Below are 17,137 nucleotides of genomic sequence, written 5' to 3'. Positions count from 1 at the left end.
CACTGGTTGTCTTAGCTAAGAGGTGCATTGCAATGCACTGGAAATCTGTCTCCCCCCACTTTAGTTAAATGGCTCAAAGATGTCAGAGTATGGTATTACACACACTTAGCTGCATTGTGGGATGAGATCTTGTTCATGTTCAAAAGCCCTGATATTTGTACACACGTTTTGTGACAGGAAGCGAATGATTGCTGATTATTTATTTTAGGACTTCTGTCATAGACCTCTGAAGATTTCTTATGCATGATTCTGATATGTATCTCTACTGTCCACTATATTTATATGGCTCTGCCTCACCAGGAAAGTTCGTACTAACCGTTTGTTCTTTAGTTTCTTGAGTTTATTGTTCTATATATAGATCTGTTTAAAATGAAGAAATGCAAGCTACAGGCTAGCTACGGTCTCAGATGGTGTTCCGGGGTACACTACCACTCGCAGTGCAAGGCGTAGTCTCCTTGACAAAGATGGTGATGCTGCCAAGGCTGCTGTACTTTTTTTATAACCTCCCAGTTCACATCCCTAAATCCACCTTTCACACACTACACTCAGCGTTGGGCAGCTTTATCTGGAACCGAGGGAGGAGGCGCGTTGCGCTACATAAATTGCAGTTGCCTATGGAGCAGGGGAGGTTAGGTGCCTCTAACTTTGAACATTATTATTTGGCATCGTAGCTGCAGTGGCCTATGCACTGGCTTGTCACCTTACAGAGGAACTGGGCCTGCCTGACATTACCCAGGAGTGGCAAATAGTCTATCACACCTTTCTTCCTAATGCCAAAATACCGTCACATGCGAACAGTTTGTATATACCAGTTACACCGCAGTTTACGACTCATGCCACGTATACCCTGTTACTCCCTTGAGATTCCATTGAGTTCACTTGAGCCCTTTGGGAACATGCTGGGCAGGGCAGGGCTGGAGCAGCGAGAGCGAGCACCCTAATGGGACTTCTCCAAGAGGGTACCCTATTGGCCTATGAGCAGTTGCGTGTGGAGTATGACCTGCCAGTTGGGCACCTCCTAGCTTATGGTAGATTGCTGGCATTATTGGAGAGACACTGGGGAATCATAGACACTGAACCTGTCCAACACGCTCTGATACATACATTATACGTAATGGGTAGCATACGTTAACTGATTACATGGCTGGTCCAAGTACTCGCATTCACCACACAGGATCTCCTAGTTGTGACTCGGAGTTGCTGGGAGGCAGACGTGGGCAGAGAGTTAACATAGAAGGAGTGGGAGAAAGTATTATGCTATCCTAGGAAAGTATCGCGGAACGCAAAGTTCCAATATATTCAGCAAAATATCCTCCATAAGGCCTATCTTACTCCGGCTGGCTTGCACTGCATATTTGGATCCTCTTCTAAGTGCCCCAGATGTCCACAGCTGAGTGAGGATATGCTGCACATGTTCTGGAACTGCCCTGGGGGACCACTACGGGGAGGGGTGTCTGGAGCACTGAAGAAGGTAACTGGTTGCTCGGATGTGTACTCACTGGAGTGTGCTCTGCTGGGTGCCATCTCTGCTGCGAAGCAGTGGTCGGTTTGCTGACGACTCTACGATAAGGATATCTGATGATGCGTTGAGGTCATGGTATTGAAAATACTAATTATCTTCCACATCTAAATAGGACATGGAAACCAGGAGTTTGGCCGGGTTGAACCCCAACCAATCTATGGCAGAGCTCTTTCCTCTGCCGAACTGTAAATTACCCCCAGGCCTTTGCAGATGGAGTTGTTCAGCATGTCCTCACGGGGGAGCTAAGTTCACTGCACACAAAGAAATTAAAATAAAAACCTTTATTGTGAAATAGAAAACATACATTCAATATTTTTAGTTTGTAAGAATCTTTTTAGTAATCAAAATTCATTTCAGAAATGTTTGTTTAAGAAATTAGAAACTTGGGGAAGATATCTAAAGTTTCACAGTGCCTAGCCATTTTCCTCCTGCCAACCAGCAAACAGAGTAACATGACATTTGCACTGGTACAAAAATGGGATCTATAAATGACCTGTAAACATTTATTTTTTGTTGTATGCTTTTGCATAGTCGTTCAATGACAATGTCAGTAGAACCATTGTCTGATACCTGTGCAAATGTATGTAATCATTCACTAGGAGCTTAGGGCACTGTTCAACATGGCTACCTTCCAATTTACAATGGTGAGAATATGGACACTTCTGTTCTCCGATTCTTGGAGCATTTGACTCTGCTGTAGCAAAAGCAGAAATATTTTTCGCCAGGGTGAAGACGCAGCAGCTATAAAGTATGCTATTATGACAGAGGTTCGTGGTCCACCCCTTACCCGTTGATTAGATCGTTTGAGCTTGTTTGACCCTTGGGGGCTTGTCCTGGGCTCTTTACATACAAGATGAGCAGTCTACAGCCTTATGTTTCCAAAGGGACAGGCGACGATTCCTTGATGACTTTGCCATCCCTCATGGTTTCACCTTCCTCCCTTGGTTTCCTACACCATTGCAGGAACTGACCGCATAGATTTTTGATATAAGTCCTTAATGAGTTGACAAACGAAGTCACTTGGTTATGTTTCACATCTTAGGGCAACCGGCACTTCCTATTTTGTGAATGATTTAGAAGTCCTGGAGGTGTAAGTAGCGTGAGAGGTGGTGTGGCAGGAGAACATGTGGACAGAACATTTGCAGCTTACTACTTGCTTCTATAGATTCAATTAAAAACATAAAAAGAGATCCTATTGTGGTGTTTATCAAAATACAAGTTTCCCAGTGCAGAAAAAAACATAAGCCTTTTAAACAAGCATGGAGAGAAGTAGTTCTCTTGTGAAACTCTTGCTGTTCACCTATTGTGTAAACAAAGAGGGCATATTACAGTAGGATTTGAGTTTGTTGTTTTGTTTTTTAGAATTACAGTATTTGTGATGTTTGGAGCTACTTGTGAGATGGAGAATAACCGAGCGATGAAGACTAACCGACACTCGTACCCTCAAGTTTCTAACCACAGACACCTGAGCAAGGTACATACTATTCTTCTTGTATTTGGATCTAAAGTTGTTCTTAAATAGGGTTTCAGATATTAGTAACTTGTTTCTTATAATTTGCATGGTGACGCAGTCTTGCAGTTCCATATGGCTGCAAATGGCTAGTGTTACTATTTTGTAACCAGTATAATTAAAAATATTTTTCCCAACTCAATACATTTAGTACAGTTATAAAAGCTGTCAGATTAGCAGTCAGCAATCATTGCTGCATTCAAATAACAAACAATCTCCAACACAGATGCAGTTAAGTGCAGGGTCCATTATTGGTGGGTCAGTGTTTCCACACATTTTAGAGAACACAATCAGAAAACCCACTTTTTAGAAGGATCGGGCTCATAGTGTTCTATAGGGCAAGTGTAGGTGTGTCCTACTCCATATCATAATGGTTCTGCAATACTCCTCAAATATTTCTACATGTGTACGGACATCCTCATTTTATTTATCACCTGTTCAGTGTCCAGGAAACCTGAAGATATCTTGCCAAACATGTGCAGGACAACCCCCCTCACATTTGAAAATCCCTTGTTTTGTGTCGTCAGCGGTAGGTAGTAGAGAATTAGTCTACTTCTTGACAGGTCAGCAATTCAATATTGTCAGTATTCTGACATCAATGAGAAAGCATCTCCAAGCACTGCTGAATGTTCACTCCCTCATTGCTCTCCCCCTCGTCTCTACAAAACCCCTGTCCCTCCTGACATAGTATACAAGAAGGTAAGTTTCTGTTCTTACACTTGGGACCAAGCCCGTTCTATAGGGCCTGCTCCTTTTATATTATGCTCTGTGTAAAATATTCAATTAAATAGGGCAGAGTCTATCCTGCATGTCCACCTCCAGTGTGTGCATGAGTTCTGTCACCCAGTGTCTATCTTCCGGAGCAGCAATTTCCCAATTTTAGCGAAGCCTTCCTAACACATTATGATTACTAGCAGCAAACATATAAATCAGAGAGAATTTTGGAGTCAAAGTCTTGTACAGTCAATGTCACATACAGCCAAAGTGTGCCTGAGGTTGACCTACAAGGAATTGTATGTTTCTCTAAAGTTCAGTGAATGTTCATACTGTAGACGGACAAATTATTTAACAGCATCCTTTCTTGCAATTTCCTAAAGCCAGGGCATGCCTATAATGCCTACTCGACCTAAGTCCCATTCCTTTCACTGCTTTCCAATTCACAAGTGGGCACCCCCATGGTCAGTCTCAGTTCCATGCAATGACTTGTGGTCACAGTTTTCCCTCCTTTAAGCACAGTTGTAGCAGACCGGAGTAATGCAGTTTTTATTTGCTGCCATGCTGAGCCAGTCGACTCTGATTGATGGCTCTTTTATCAATGCTTTTGATGAATTGTGGATGACGAGCAATTGGGAGGGCCAGTAATAGTTACACATTTTTGGAAGTGAGCTACTTCCCTCATACACCATTCTGTAAAGGTATGGCAATGCTGTCCTGGGGCTCTACTGTTTCACATTAAGATGCAAACTGACTCTTCAATTTAAATAAGAACATTTCAAGGACATAGTGGGGGTATTTTGTATCACATAGAGAAACCTGGGGAGCAAAATATTTTTAAATAAACCTGCTCACTCAACTAGGGAAAGAGGGAGTTTACACTGGGGTTGCACATCTTCCTGTAAGCCAGCAAGCTCTGCATTTCAGATTGTGCTTGAGGAAAAAGGACAAGCACTTGTGCTTTCCATCCCCAATAGAAATAGAGGACTTGCTCCTGTTAATATGATACCCAGAATAATTTGTCAAATTCCTGATGTATAAGCATGAGTCTAGTAAAGGTTTGTACTTGGTCTATCATGTAGAGAAGGACATCCTCTGCATACAACAATATCTTATCCATCCTGTAACCCGTCACCACAGGGTCCACTCTAATCCAGCTTGAAGGGGGTTCAATGATCAATTAAAAAAGAAGCAGAGAAAAGGCAGCACCAATGCCTATTCTCTCTCCCTATCTTAAAGGTTGAAGAAAGTGCACCATGTGCCACTTAGGGTTCCATATATACCAGTCTACCCTATGCCTGAAATACCAGTCAAAGACAGAAACACTCCAGCACCAAATATAAGGAAATCACTTGCGATTGATACAAATGCTTTTACAGTGTTGACGGAGAGAAACCCATTATCCTATTGCCTTATCCTAGCAATTCATTAGCCTACACAGATTTCGTCTGATAGGTCACTTTGCCATCAGACTTGGCTGTCTGAGTGATGTAGTTACCACCAGAAGTCTTTTTGCCAATATCCTGACCATTACTTTTTATTTCAGTATTAACAAGGGAGATAGGGCAGCAAGATGGATTGCAAATGACTGGCTTCCCATGTTTGTGTTTTACGGGTATTGTGGCATTGTTGGAGATCAACAGACAAACTACCAACCCTCTTCAATTACATGTTAATCATTTTTGTTCTCAGTTGAGCATACAGACTCTTGAATATCTGAACCAGAATGCCATTGGCCCTGATACCTTGGCACTCTGCACATGTGTGATGGTGTCAGTCACCTTTCCCAGTGTTAGAGGCTTGTGGAGTCCAATCTAGGTTTCTTACTTCCTATCTCAGGATTTTTGGGTTTCAGATTAAACCGACCATCATGGCTACATCCCCTTCCAACTTGGAAGTCTCTAACAAATCATTAAAGTCATCCCCAAGAACGTTTGTCAAGTTAGGGGCTTCCATCAAAACGGTCCTAGCCTATCCATGCCTTTCCTCTGAAGTTTCCGAGGGGGGATAAATGCTAAAGAACATGTATTTCTTCCTTGCCCATTTCCCACTGATCCCTGATAACAGCAATCAGTCCTTACCACATCCTCGTCACTGTAAATGTGGCAGTCCCCTTAGCCAGGGTTGCACTCCGTGTGAGCCTATCGAAAATCCAAAGTGTGCAAGCATTTTGTACCTACCCTTTCAAAAGAATCATCACTCCATCCCTAAGATGTCTCCTTTAAGAGCACCAGGTTCGGACTGTGCCTCTGCAAAAGTTGGGATAGTAGCCCTCTCCATCTTGTAAACCAAGCCATAAACAGTCCTTATGGGTATTTTCCTGGGACCCTTACCTTCGGCCTATAGCCTGAATCCTGTCATCAGTCACAGTTGGAACCACAACCTCATAACCCGTTGCCCTGCCACAATAGCACACCTAGCTTCCTGTGTGTTGCTTCGCTGCCATCATCAGTGGTCAATACCCCACCACAACTCACACTCCATCCACACTTCCAGGAAGTGGCTGTCTCCTTAACATTTGCAGCATAACAAAATAACTTGAATTGCAAAGAATGACGCCAAACCCACAGGGGGTGGCCAAAGTCATCAAAGGATTATTGCCCAGGCCCCTGGAACAGGAGTGTGTAGGCTACTTATCTTGTATGTAAAAAGCCCAGAACAAGTCCCGAGGCGCAATCAAGCTCAAATGATCTCATCAATAGTCAATTGGGTGGTGGGTGGGCCAGAAGCCTCTGTGTTCAGATCCCTTCCTTCATTGGTGTCCGAGGCAAGGACCGACACTCCCATTTGTCACGTTGCATCCATACTAGTGATGGCTTTGACTGGTTACTCAGCTCTCTGTCATTGAAGAGATCTGAATCTCCTGGGCCTTATTCCAACAGTGTCTCTTTGTCAGTTACTTTGCAGGCAAAAGTGGGCTGTGTTGCCATTTTTAGAGTCCCTTTTCTCCATCAAGCCCCACTCCACCGGCTTCTCTGTGGAAAAATGTATTTTGCCCTCTTTCAGTACTTTCAGTTTTACTGGAAATAATAGCATATATCATAGTTGACGCTTCTTGATCTCAGTGAAGGAATTCCTCTCTTTTTGCCCTACCGGAGTATAGTTGGGGAATATCATACACACAAAAAAGGTGATGGGAGGAATGCTTGTAATTTGTCTAACCAGTGGCAACTGCTCCAGGCAGCATTCCAGCCCATCATTCATATGTAGTTGATCCCTCTCCTCTGCTCTTTGGAGGACATGGTCTCGGATACGTAGGTTAGGAGCCTGGCTGTGGAAAGTTTGTATGGTAGGGCTAGGAGGGAGCAGTGGTCCCAGCATCCAATGCATTTTCACTACTGCAAAAAAAAAAAAAACTTTGAGAGACACTTCGGAGGAACTTTTAAAGAAAGTTCAAGACTGGGACCTTCTGCCATTTTGAGTAGACAAACTACCTGCATGTTGTTCTCGAGCAATCGTTTAGCATTTTCAGCATGTTACTCCAAGAAACTTATTTTGTCTCCTATATCCAACATCTGCATCTTCAAAGCTCAGACAATACGTTCCCAGGACACCAGAGATGTCTCTATGCCAGTCACCTTATTCACAATCACTTGTAAATCAGCATGGTGTAACTTCACATCCACTGCAACTGAGTCAACATTCTAAAGATGATTTCAAATTCTGGACTGCCTTCAAGATTTGTTCCAGTCTATCTGAAGCAGTTTCAGTTACAAAATCTCCTGAAGTTCAACTTATCACTGAGCCTTCCAGGCAACCAGTGATTAAGCACAGCATCTCCAGACTCCCATGTTGTGGAACCCACCATATAAGTGCTTTAGCAGGGGAAAAGGTTAAGAGGAGTAGTGCCTAGGTGTTATATTGAAGGGTTCAACAGCCCAGGCAACGGTGACCCTACCACACTCCTCTCCAAAGCAGAGGCTGTTAATCCACAAAATTCAGGCCACCCTTAAGCAATCCATTGGTGCGTTCCTAAAAAGTTTGGTTCTTTTACCAAAGGCATTAAGAGCAAGTTCAGTTTTAAGTGCACATTACGAGAGCAGGACACTGTTCAGTGTCTCAACAACGTTACACACAAATGTGTGGGGGGGGAGCGGGGAAGGTCCATCTCCCTCAGCTCTCTCTTCAGGCAAAGTGACTACTACAAAGGCTCTTAACAAGTACTGGCCCGAAGGAGGCTCTTGTGGCCATTACCTCCCCCGCAAGTTAAGAATATGCAGCAAAATGATCTCGAATGCCAGCACAGTGAAATCCATACCCCGTCTTGGCCCAGTTGACTACCAGAGTATGTCAGCTGCATTTGTCAAAGATATCCCTATTGGCTTAGCCAGTGATTGTTTTATATGCTGCAGATACTGTAGTTTCCTCCTAACCTGTCAAAAATCTCTCGCAGTACAATAAACGAGCTTTCCAAAATAATTCCTTGGTTATTAACTTCTCTATGAACTTGCCAGAGAAAGAAAGTTTGCCTGAAAGGTATCTGAAAAGCGAACCATGACTACCTTTAAAGTATTCAAATGTTTGGTAGTGCTACTTGTAACACTCTGTTTTGACTCCGACGTGAGGCATTTTGACTCAACTGAAATAACTTAGTACAGTATAGTGATGTTATTTTCTTTCTCTAGCTTATTAGTGACGACTTATCCATAACAAGGAAATTACGTTTTTAATATATGTGGCCTCCTAAGTAATATACATTTAGGATATTTAATTACAGACGAGTGGCTGTCACTTAAGGAGTTGTTGTCCACCAAGGTGATCAGGGTGACCTCAAATACAAAAGGATGCTACAGGACGTCTATAATGTGATTGGTCACCCCGAGGTGGAAAAAACACCCTTTTTTGACAGCTATGCATCAACTTTTTTATGTTGTCCATGTCCCACAGCTCCCAAGAGTAGTGAGGATAGAGCCATGCACGTGACCTGTTGTAATGATGTACTATGGTCCGACCTCAGGACCATTGTGATGTCACCGTTCCACCCTCCCTCATTGGTGTCCCTTGTCACCCCACTCCTGAAGGTTTTAATATGACATTTGTAGACGTTAGACAGTTCAGTTGCATCCCTGCGAGGAAAGCTGCTAGTCGTGTTGGGGTTTATGTACAATAAACTTAACTTGCATAACCTATGCGTCATCCTTCTACATGACCTCAACTCCCTCAGTCCCTCACCCATCTGTACATGAAAAGTCTAAATGCCTGGTGTCGTGCGGACCGCCACCTCAGACCACCTGCCTTAAAAAAAAAAATAGAAAGAAAAAATTACCTGTCATACTACCAAGTTCCTCCTTCGTAGCATCCTCTCATGCCTTATAAAAAGTAAATCTGTAGCGTCCTTCCACCTCCCCCACTGCACCTGGTTTAAACTCTTCCCACCAATGCCTAAATATCTTTTTAAAATTACCGAGCCTTCTTCCGCCCTCCTCATCTCCACCTTTCCTGTCCAATCCAATTGCCATTCTCTCCGTACTGTCATCATGAAATGGAATTTCAGTTTCACCTTTGTCTGATAGAGAAGGCAGGGATAACATGAATGGCACCTGAATCGCCCAAGTTCCCCTGATTTGTGGAGGCACCAGTGAGGCAGGGACGGCGAGGATAGAGAAAACATTCGTCAACCTTTCCACCTGTTCATTTGAGGCCTTGGACAGCCTGGCAAGCGGCGAAAGCTACCACATTACTGAGTGATGCCACAGCAGTGAAATGTAACTTTATTTCACTGCTGTAACATAAGTGCAGTGATTATGTTGATTTTAAACCCCATGTGAATGTTAATGGCGTGGAACACAACTGATTGACACTGGGTACATTGACTGTTCACAATTCAACTTTTCCATTATACAAATATTCCAAGCAATGCTTTAAAAGTGTACTGTGTGTATTTGAAGGTCTATAGTTGGATAATTATATTTTACCATTTGGATATAAGCTTAAATGTTCTAAAGCCACGGACATAGTGACATTGTGTTTTTGAATAAATAATTTCCCATTTGAACTTTGTGGTTATGTAATAAGTGACATTTCCAGCATGTTTTTTTATGGTTTTGCAATAAATATCAAGCGAAAGTGACACTAAACAATATCATGGTATTATTCTAATATATTTACTGTGTAAAACAATTTGAAATATTATTTGTTCCATACAGGATATCCCCTGCAAACAAGAACCTTTAACACTTACTGCAGCCGCTTTGCAAGATCACATTTTACATAATCTTCAGTTAAAGAATCTATCCTTAGCTGGGCCGCTTGGCACGAATAGAAAAATTCACAACAACTATGCCAAAACCTTAAAGAAAGAGAGGGCGACAGCAGTGGTAGACACCGGTCTAAGAAAGCCATGTGTAAACCGCAGGAAGAAGGACGATGCAGAAAAGGAATATGTACTTGATGCTTGTCCTCCACCAATAACGTTAGGTAAAGTATAAAATGTTTTTGTTGCATTTTATGCTTGTGTTACTTTAAATGTTAATACTACTGTTGTTAATACTACTGTATCAGTGGCATGCGCTTTGTTATTGTTCATGCTGCGTTCCAGGTTCTAGTGTAGAACTGTGTACCTAGGTTTCCAGTAAGGGACTCAGTTGTCTGGGAGTCTTTAGCTGGAAGGATGTTCTGCCGTGTTGTTAATCAATAAAGTAATCCAAGACTTCAAATCATCTTTGAGTTTTAATATTGGCGACGAGCAACTAAACTCTCCTGTCAGAAGAAGCACGGGAACGGAGAGTAGAAGAATCCACGGAAAAAAATAAAGCGGAAAAAGGGAAGCAAGAATAAAAAAATAAAAAAAAAGGACAGAGGTATTCAGAAGTTGCGAGGAGGGAGATTTAAAGGAAAAGAGAAATCAGCATTTTGTAAGTTATTCTGGGAGCGGAGCGAGTTTGGAAGAGTGAAAGAAGTTATTTTGAAAATAAATAACTTTACCGTCATGTGGAAGAACGCCTACGAGGAGCGATCGGCGTATCCTAGCACCGCCGTGGAAAACGCGGCAGAGGAAGCTACGTGATCGAGTGAGGTGGAAGATCGTCGGGACGCAGAACGCACGCTGACGTGTGGAGCGTCGTGTTTGCATTCGCGTTGCTAAGCGAAGAAGTATTTCAGCGGCAATTCTTACGAGAGTTTGCATAACACGTAGGCAGACGCGAAGTGTGTTGTGGGAAGAACTTCTGGTTGCCAAAGCGACCAGTTCACGGAGCAACCACAGAAGTAAACGGTGCGCGTTAGAAAGAAAAGAGGGCATCAAGAGCAGAAAAGAAGAAAAAAAAAAAGTGGGGAAATTAACGTCACCTCATTTATTTAATATGTTGCTTTAAACTTGTTTTGGGAGAAAGTCAAGAGAATACCTCTGAATGTTCAAGTACCATCAGTGATTTGCTTAAAGAAGATAGGGTAACGTGTTTTGGAAACAAAAGAGGAGTACATTTCATACACTAAAAGGAAGGACATACAGTATTTTGTTTTGTTTTCTTTTATTCTTTTCTCTATTACCCATATATTTTTAAGTTTTTCAAAGAAAAATTTACGAAAGAAAAGTTAGTAAAGGATAGAGTGAAGAGAGTCAATAACACAAATAAACAAATATGCAGTTTGATCCTCCTGCAAAGTTTTTACAAAATAAGGGCGATCCACCTCTACCATGGTCAAGGTGGAAAGAAGAGTTCTTGACATACATGAAGGCGATTGATGGAGAACGTATGGGGGCAGAAAGGAAAAAAAGCATTTTACTGCACTGTTTAGGTTCAGGACAAGACATTTTCAGAGCGCTTCCACAAGTCACACCACAAGTGGGAGAAGAGAATTTGAACGTATATAACGAGGCACTACAGAGACTAGAAAAGCGGTTCAAACCAACTACAAGCATTGCTTTAAACAGATTTAAGTTCTACACGAGGGCGCAGAAGGAGGATGAATCGTTTGATGACTTTTTAACTGCACTAAGATCCTTATGTGTTCATTGTAAATTTGGAATGATGGCTGATGAAATGATTAGGGATCAGATAATTGTGCATGTGAGGAACAAGAAAGTGCAAGAGAACTTATGGGTGATGGGTCATCCTAGTTTGTCAGAAGCAATAGCCAATGCAAAAGCAGTAGAACAATCTGAAAGTTGGATGCAAACTGTTGGGCAAAGTACTAAGAATGGTGAATGTGTGGAAGAAGTGTGTGCCATAAAGAATAATACAGGAAGTAGTACGCAGGTCCAAAAGACAAACCGGACGTTGTTTAAAAGAGGTTTATAAGCAACAGGTACAACTGTGGAAATGCATTTAGAAGTAAAGGGAACCTGGGAGGTCAAAACGTGTGCTTTAGATGTGGAAATAAGACGCATCTAGCATCTTTTACAGGTTGTCCTGCTATAAATAGAGAGTGCAGGAAGTGTGGAAGGTTGGGTCATTTTAGTATGGTTTGCAGAGATAACAGAAGGATCAATCCTTCCACATCTGCTTCTGGTTCAATTTCGACAGTTAGTGGTACTGAAGTGATTCACAATGATATGGGAAAGGAAGAAACTTGTGTCTATACCGTGTGTGAGAGAGGATTCGTTGTTTCAATTGTAAATAAAGGTGTAAGTGAGGGAAAGAAAAATTTACTGGAGTCTCCCAAAGGTAAAGTTGAAGTGATGGATGTGGAACTTCAGCTCATGGCTGATTCTGGATCGCCATGGACTATGATTTCAAGAGAATATTTTGAAGAAAAATTGCAGAATGTATGTATTGGAAAAAAATTACATGCCAGCGATGTTATTGCTTGGAGTTTTGACGGTACAAGAATTGATATGGAAGGATATTTTAGTGTTACTCTGTGGTTCAAAGACAGAAATGCAGAGATTAAATTGTACATCGCTGTGAAGGGCGTAAATGTGCTAGGATGGCGTGATCAATGGAAGTTGGGTATTATTTTAAACCCACGAGCTGTAGAACCTGTCCTTTTAGGGGATCATTATTCAAAAGGAAAAATTGCTGTTTTAGATACAAATGATAGAGTGAAGAACTTAGTAAGCAAGTATAGGAATGTTTTCAGTGATAAATTGAGAAGACTTAAGGATTTTGAACACAAAATTATTCTAAAATCTAATGCACGTCCGGTAGTACAAAAATTAAGAGGTGTACCCATTAATGTGAGAGAAGAGCTTAGAGAGATGTTGAAACAACTTACTAATGAGGGCATCATTGAGGAAATAGAGTCTTCAGAATGGGTTTCACCCATTGTTTTAGTACGCAAGGCTGATAAGAATTTGAGGGTGTGTGTTGATCTCAGATCTCTAAATTCCAACATTGTGATTGATTGCCATCCTCTCCCAAATATAAACGAAGTGGTATCTATGTTGGAAGGCGCAAAAGTATTTTCAACGTTAGACCTAAGGTCTGCATATCATCAGATTTGCCTGTCTGAAGAGTCAAAAAACCTAACGGCATTCATTACCCCACAAGGACTTTATCGCTACACAAGGATGCCATTTGGTTTAGCTTCAGCAGCATCTGTTTTTCAAAGGGTTATGTTCAGAGTTTTCAGAGATATTGATCATTTTGTTAAATGTTTTCAAGATGACATTTTAATATTCTCAAAAAACGAGGAAGAACACAATGTCCATCTTAAAGAGGTCTGCAGTAGGTTGGAAAAGAATGGTCTCACGCTCAAGGAAAGTAAATGTAAGTTATACAAGACATTGGTAGAGTACTTAGGACATACTCTCTCAGGTGATGGGTTCGTCCCAAAGAAATCCAATGTGGATGCTATCATCAATGCTCCATCCCCTATAAACAAGGAACAGTTGTTGAGTTTTGCGGGGATGTGTGAGTATTATAGTAAATTTGTGAATAATTTTGCAAGCAAAATGGAACCATTGAGAGAGTTACTTAGGAAGAATACAGACTACATTTGGGGCAGTAGCCAACAAAAGGCATTTGATAATTTCAAGCAAGAAATAGTGCGTGCACCCACTTTGAAGCCATTTTGTGTTAAAAAAGAATGCATTATCACGGTGGATGCAAGCTTGTATGGCATTGGGGGCGTACTTTCGCAGAGGTACGGTAGAGAAGAATGGAATGTGGCCTTTGCTTCAAGAACACTCAATGAGTCGGAGAGGAAGTATGCTGTTATTGAAAGAGAATTACTCGCGTGCGTTTGGGCCATCGATTATTTCAAGCTGTATGTTTGGGGTAGCAAATTTACGTTAAGAACAGACCACAAACCTTTAGTTAACATTCTTTCATCTGGTGGGGGGTGGAATTCTACCGCTAGAATTGCTAGGCTTTCATCAAGGCTTCAGGAATATAACTTTAAGACAGAATACGTACCAGGGGAGAAGAATGTTACAGCTGATTTTCTTTCAAGGTTACCATGTGTTCAAAGTGGTGTTAATGTGGTAAAAGAGACTGATTTCATCCTTTACATTAGTGACATTATCCCTGCACAATTTCAAGACATTAGTGAGAACCTTTGGGAAGAGTATGTTAATATGGATAAGGATTGGTTGGACATTAAAAAATATGTTTTGGAAGGATGGCCTAACAAGCGTCAAATTAGACGTGAGTTATTGCTTTTGTTCAAGGTCGCAGGCGAACTGGAACTTGAAGGGGATTTTCTTTTTAAGAATTGTAAGTGTATTCCCCCTCAAGGAATGCGAGATGTTATCCTTAAAATTACTCACAAGACACATCCTGGCATTTCTTCTATGAAACGCCTCATAAGAAATTTTTTTGGGTGGCCAGGCATTGACAAATTTATTGATCGTGTAGTCAGAGAATGTGAGTTATGTGTTTCTAGTGAAAGGATGCTCAGTGTTAAAACTCCTCCTTTAAGAATGGTGGAATGGCCAAAGCAACCTTGGCAAAAGTTAGCTTTCGACATTTCAGGTCCTTTTAATATGCTTCCAGAAAAATGTAAATTTGCCTTAGTGTTAGTAGATTACCATTCTAAGTGGCCGGAGGTAAAATTTGTGAACAAAATCACAACAGAAGTTGTGAGAAATATTTGCACGTGAAGGTTGTTCATCTTACCTTGTCACTGACAACGGTGTGCAGTTTACTTCTTCAGAGATGAAAAATTTTGTAAATGAATGTGGCATTAAACATATTTTCACTTCCCTTTATGGACCGCACGAAAGTGGTCAGGTCGAAAGGTTTAACAGAGTTTTGAAGGATTTTATAGTGGAATCTATAAAGCTTGGGGAGGATTGGTTGAATAGAGTTAGGGAGAAATTATGGCTATACAGAATCACTCCTCACACTACAACTGAAGTTAGTCCGTTCAAATTATTGAAAGGAAGAGAGCCAGGTTCCAAGATTTGTCCTTGGTGGTTTCGAGAGAAGTGTATGAAACAAAACACGAGCAGTGAATGTGTAAAAGATATTGCTTCAAAAGTGAAGAACAACCAACAGAAAACTTGTTCTTGGTTTGATAAAAAGTGAAAAACTCAAATACCATCATTTAGAGTTGGTGATTGGGTTAGAATTCGAAATCCTGGGATCATCAGCAAGGGTGCTAGCAAATTTGGTAAAGCTATTCAAATCAAAAGAGTATTTAGGAATTCGGTTGCTACTCAACTCAAGATGGAAAGGTCTGGAATGTTAGAAGGGTTGCAAAGTGTCCTCTCAGTGTTAGGGGCAATTTTCCAAATCATGTTCCTGAAGAGTCAAACCTTGTTAATGAAGGTAATGCTGGTACCTCCGGTGAACCCGGCAGTTTGAGGAAAGACAATTCCTTTTGTCCTAAGGCCAGAACCTCTAACCGTGTAAAGTATTTCCCTAAGAAGTTGAATGACTATGTTTAGTTGTTCTTTCTTACCTCTATGTTTTATTTCTTTTAGCTTAGGTTTCTTTTGTCCTCTCTTCTTTAGTTTTTTTCCCTTTATTCAAAGGAGGGAGATGTGTTGTATTTTAAGCTTGTGTTACTTTAAATGTTAATACTACTGTATCAGTGGCATGCGCTTTGTTATCGTTCATGCTGCATTCCAGGTTCTAGTGTAGAACTGTGTACCTAGGTTTCCAGTAAGGGACTCAGTTATCTGTGAGCCTTTAGCTGGAAGCATGTTCTGCCGTGTTGTTAATCAATAAAGTAATCCAAGACTTCAAATCATCTTTGAGTTTTAATAGTTTTATTTATTTTTTGTTACTCCATTATCCTTAACAAATAAAATAGAGCTTGGTGCACGGTTTTCACCAGACAACACAGTTATCCTTTTCAAGAAAAGAATGGTAATTTAAGTTATAGTTAGCAAAAAAGGAAAGAACACATTCTAGAGGAATCAAACTGAAACAACTATACTACAGATTGAATAACCAGATACTTTAGCTTTGAACAGAGCATTTATTTTGAATATTTATTTCTTATTACAGCATTGGAATGTTGAGTGCTCGATTGAAGACAATGGAGTGCTCCAGGCTTACAATGGCTGGTAAAAGCAAGGAGCATCAACATTCCAATGTTTGTTCACAGCAATAGCTGTGAACAAAAGCCTCACGGAGCCTGAGGGGATTTCAACCCCCTCGGGCTCCTTGAGACGTTGTTTTACAATTTAGAACATCCTGCCCTGTATTTGTATTTGTATTTGTAAAGCGCAACATTCATCCTACTGGATATCACGGGGCAGAATGTTCTAATAGCCGTAGAGCCCTCCGTAGCGGGCTCTACCAGCCATTAAAGGCCCGCTCCCTTGTTATTGCTGGAGGGGGCCTTTAATGGCCGGCTATATTACAGTATTGGAATGTTGCAATCTCATTCGTAGACAATAAAGTGGCTCAGAGCTAATACTGGCTGGTATTGGCCGTCTGCTCCAGTATGCCAATGCTCGTCTTTCTGTCGGTGGAATGTTCTAATAGCCTTATAGCCCTCCTGCCTCAGGCTATACCGCTTGTTAAAGGCCCTCTTCCTCATTATTCATAGTCAGTACCTTTATCAACTGGTATAACCCTTGGCAGCACACTATAAGGCTATAATACTACCCTTAGTACCACTGTACCATCAAATCTGTATATCAGCTTCACAAACACAAGTCTTTCCACTTGCACAAGAACCCCTTCATGGGTTTAACATTTTAATTTTGATCAGTAGGCAAGAAACATTTACCTGAAGGAAGAAGCTTGGTCAGGCTGCACTCCACATTGACAGTACCTTTTAGTTTTTGCCTCACAGTGCTACTGCCTGCATGACCTATAGTTTACGATACTCAAACTGTGGTCTTTGGGTCAACTGTCTTCATCCATTGACTTATATGGGTTGACTCACTTTAGCTATTACTGTGAGACTATATCAGTCTCACTTCAGTTCAGTCCAGAGGAGTATAAATCTCTCACCACATGCTATTGGCTGCTTAATGTATGATTCCTCTGCCTAGTGAGTGCTCCCATTGCAATGCATGAGGGGACCATTTTGCATATGAAATGAATGTT

At 41.3% G+C, this 17,137-nt stretch overlaps 1 protein-coding gene across 1 annotated transcript in view; it reads left to right on the top strand.

Annotated features, from left to right (window-relative positions):
- RNF32 (ring finger protein 32) overlaps positions 1-17,137 on the top strand; it is a 321,264-nt gene that overhangs the window by 17,084 nt on the left and 287,043 nt on the right. Inside the window, exons 2-3 of the mRNA XM_085631972.1 lie at positions 2,885-2,996; positions 9,893-10,163. Coding sequence (XP_085488098.1) covers positions 2,901-2,996; positions 9,893-10,163 — 367 coding nt within the window. The 5' untranslated portion in view covers positions 2,885-2,900. The remainder of the gene's footprint in view (positions 1-2,884; positions 2,997-9,892; positions 10,164-17,137) is intronic.

Source organism: Triturus cristatus, chromosome 10 (genome assembly GCF_964204655.1).
Source record: "Triturus cristatus chromosome 10, aTriCri1.1, whole genome shotgun sequence".
In the NCBI taxonomy this organism is placed as follows: domain Eukaryota; kingdom Metazoa; phylum Chordata; class Amphibia; order Caudata; family Salamandridae; genus Triturus; species Triturus cristatus.
The sequence above is the reverse complement of the archived record's forward strand: the minus strand, read 5'-3'. Positions and strand labels throughout refer to the sequence as shown.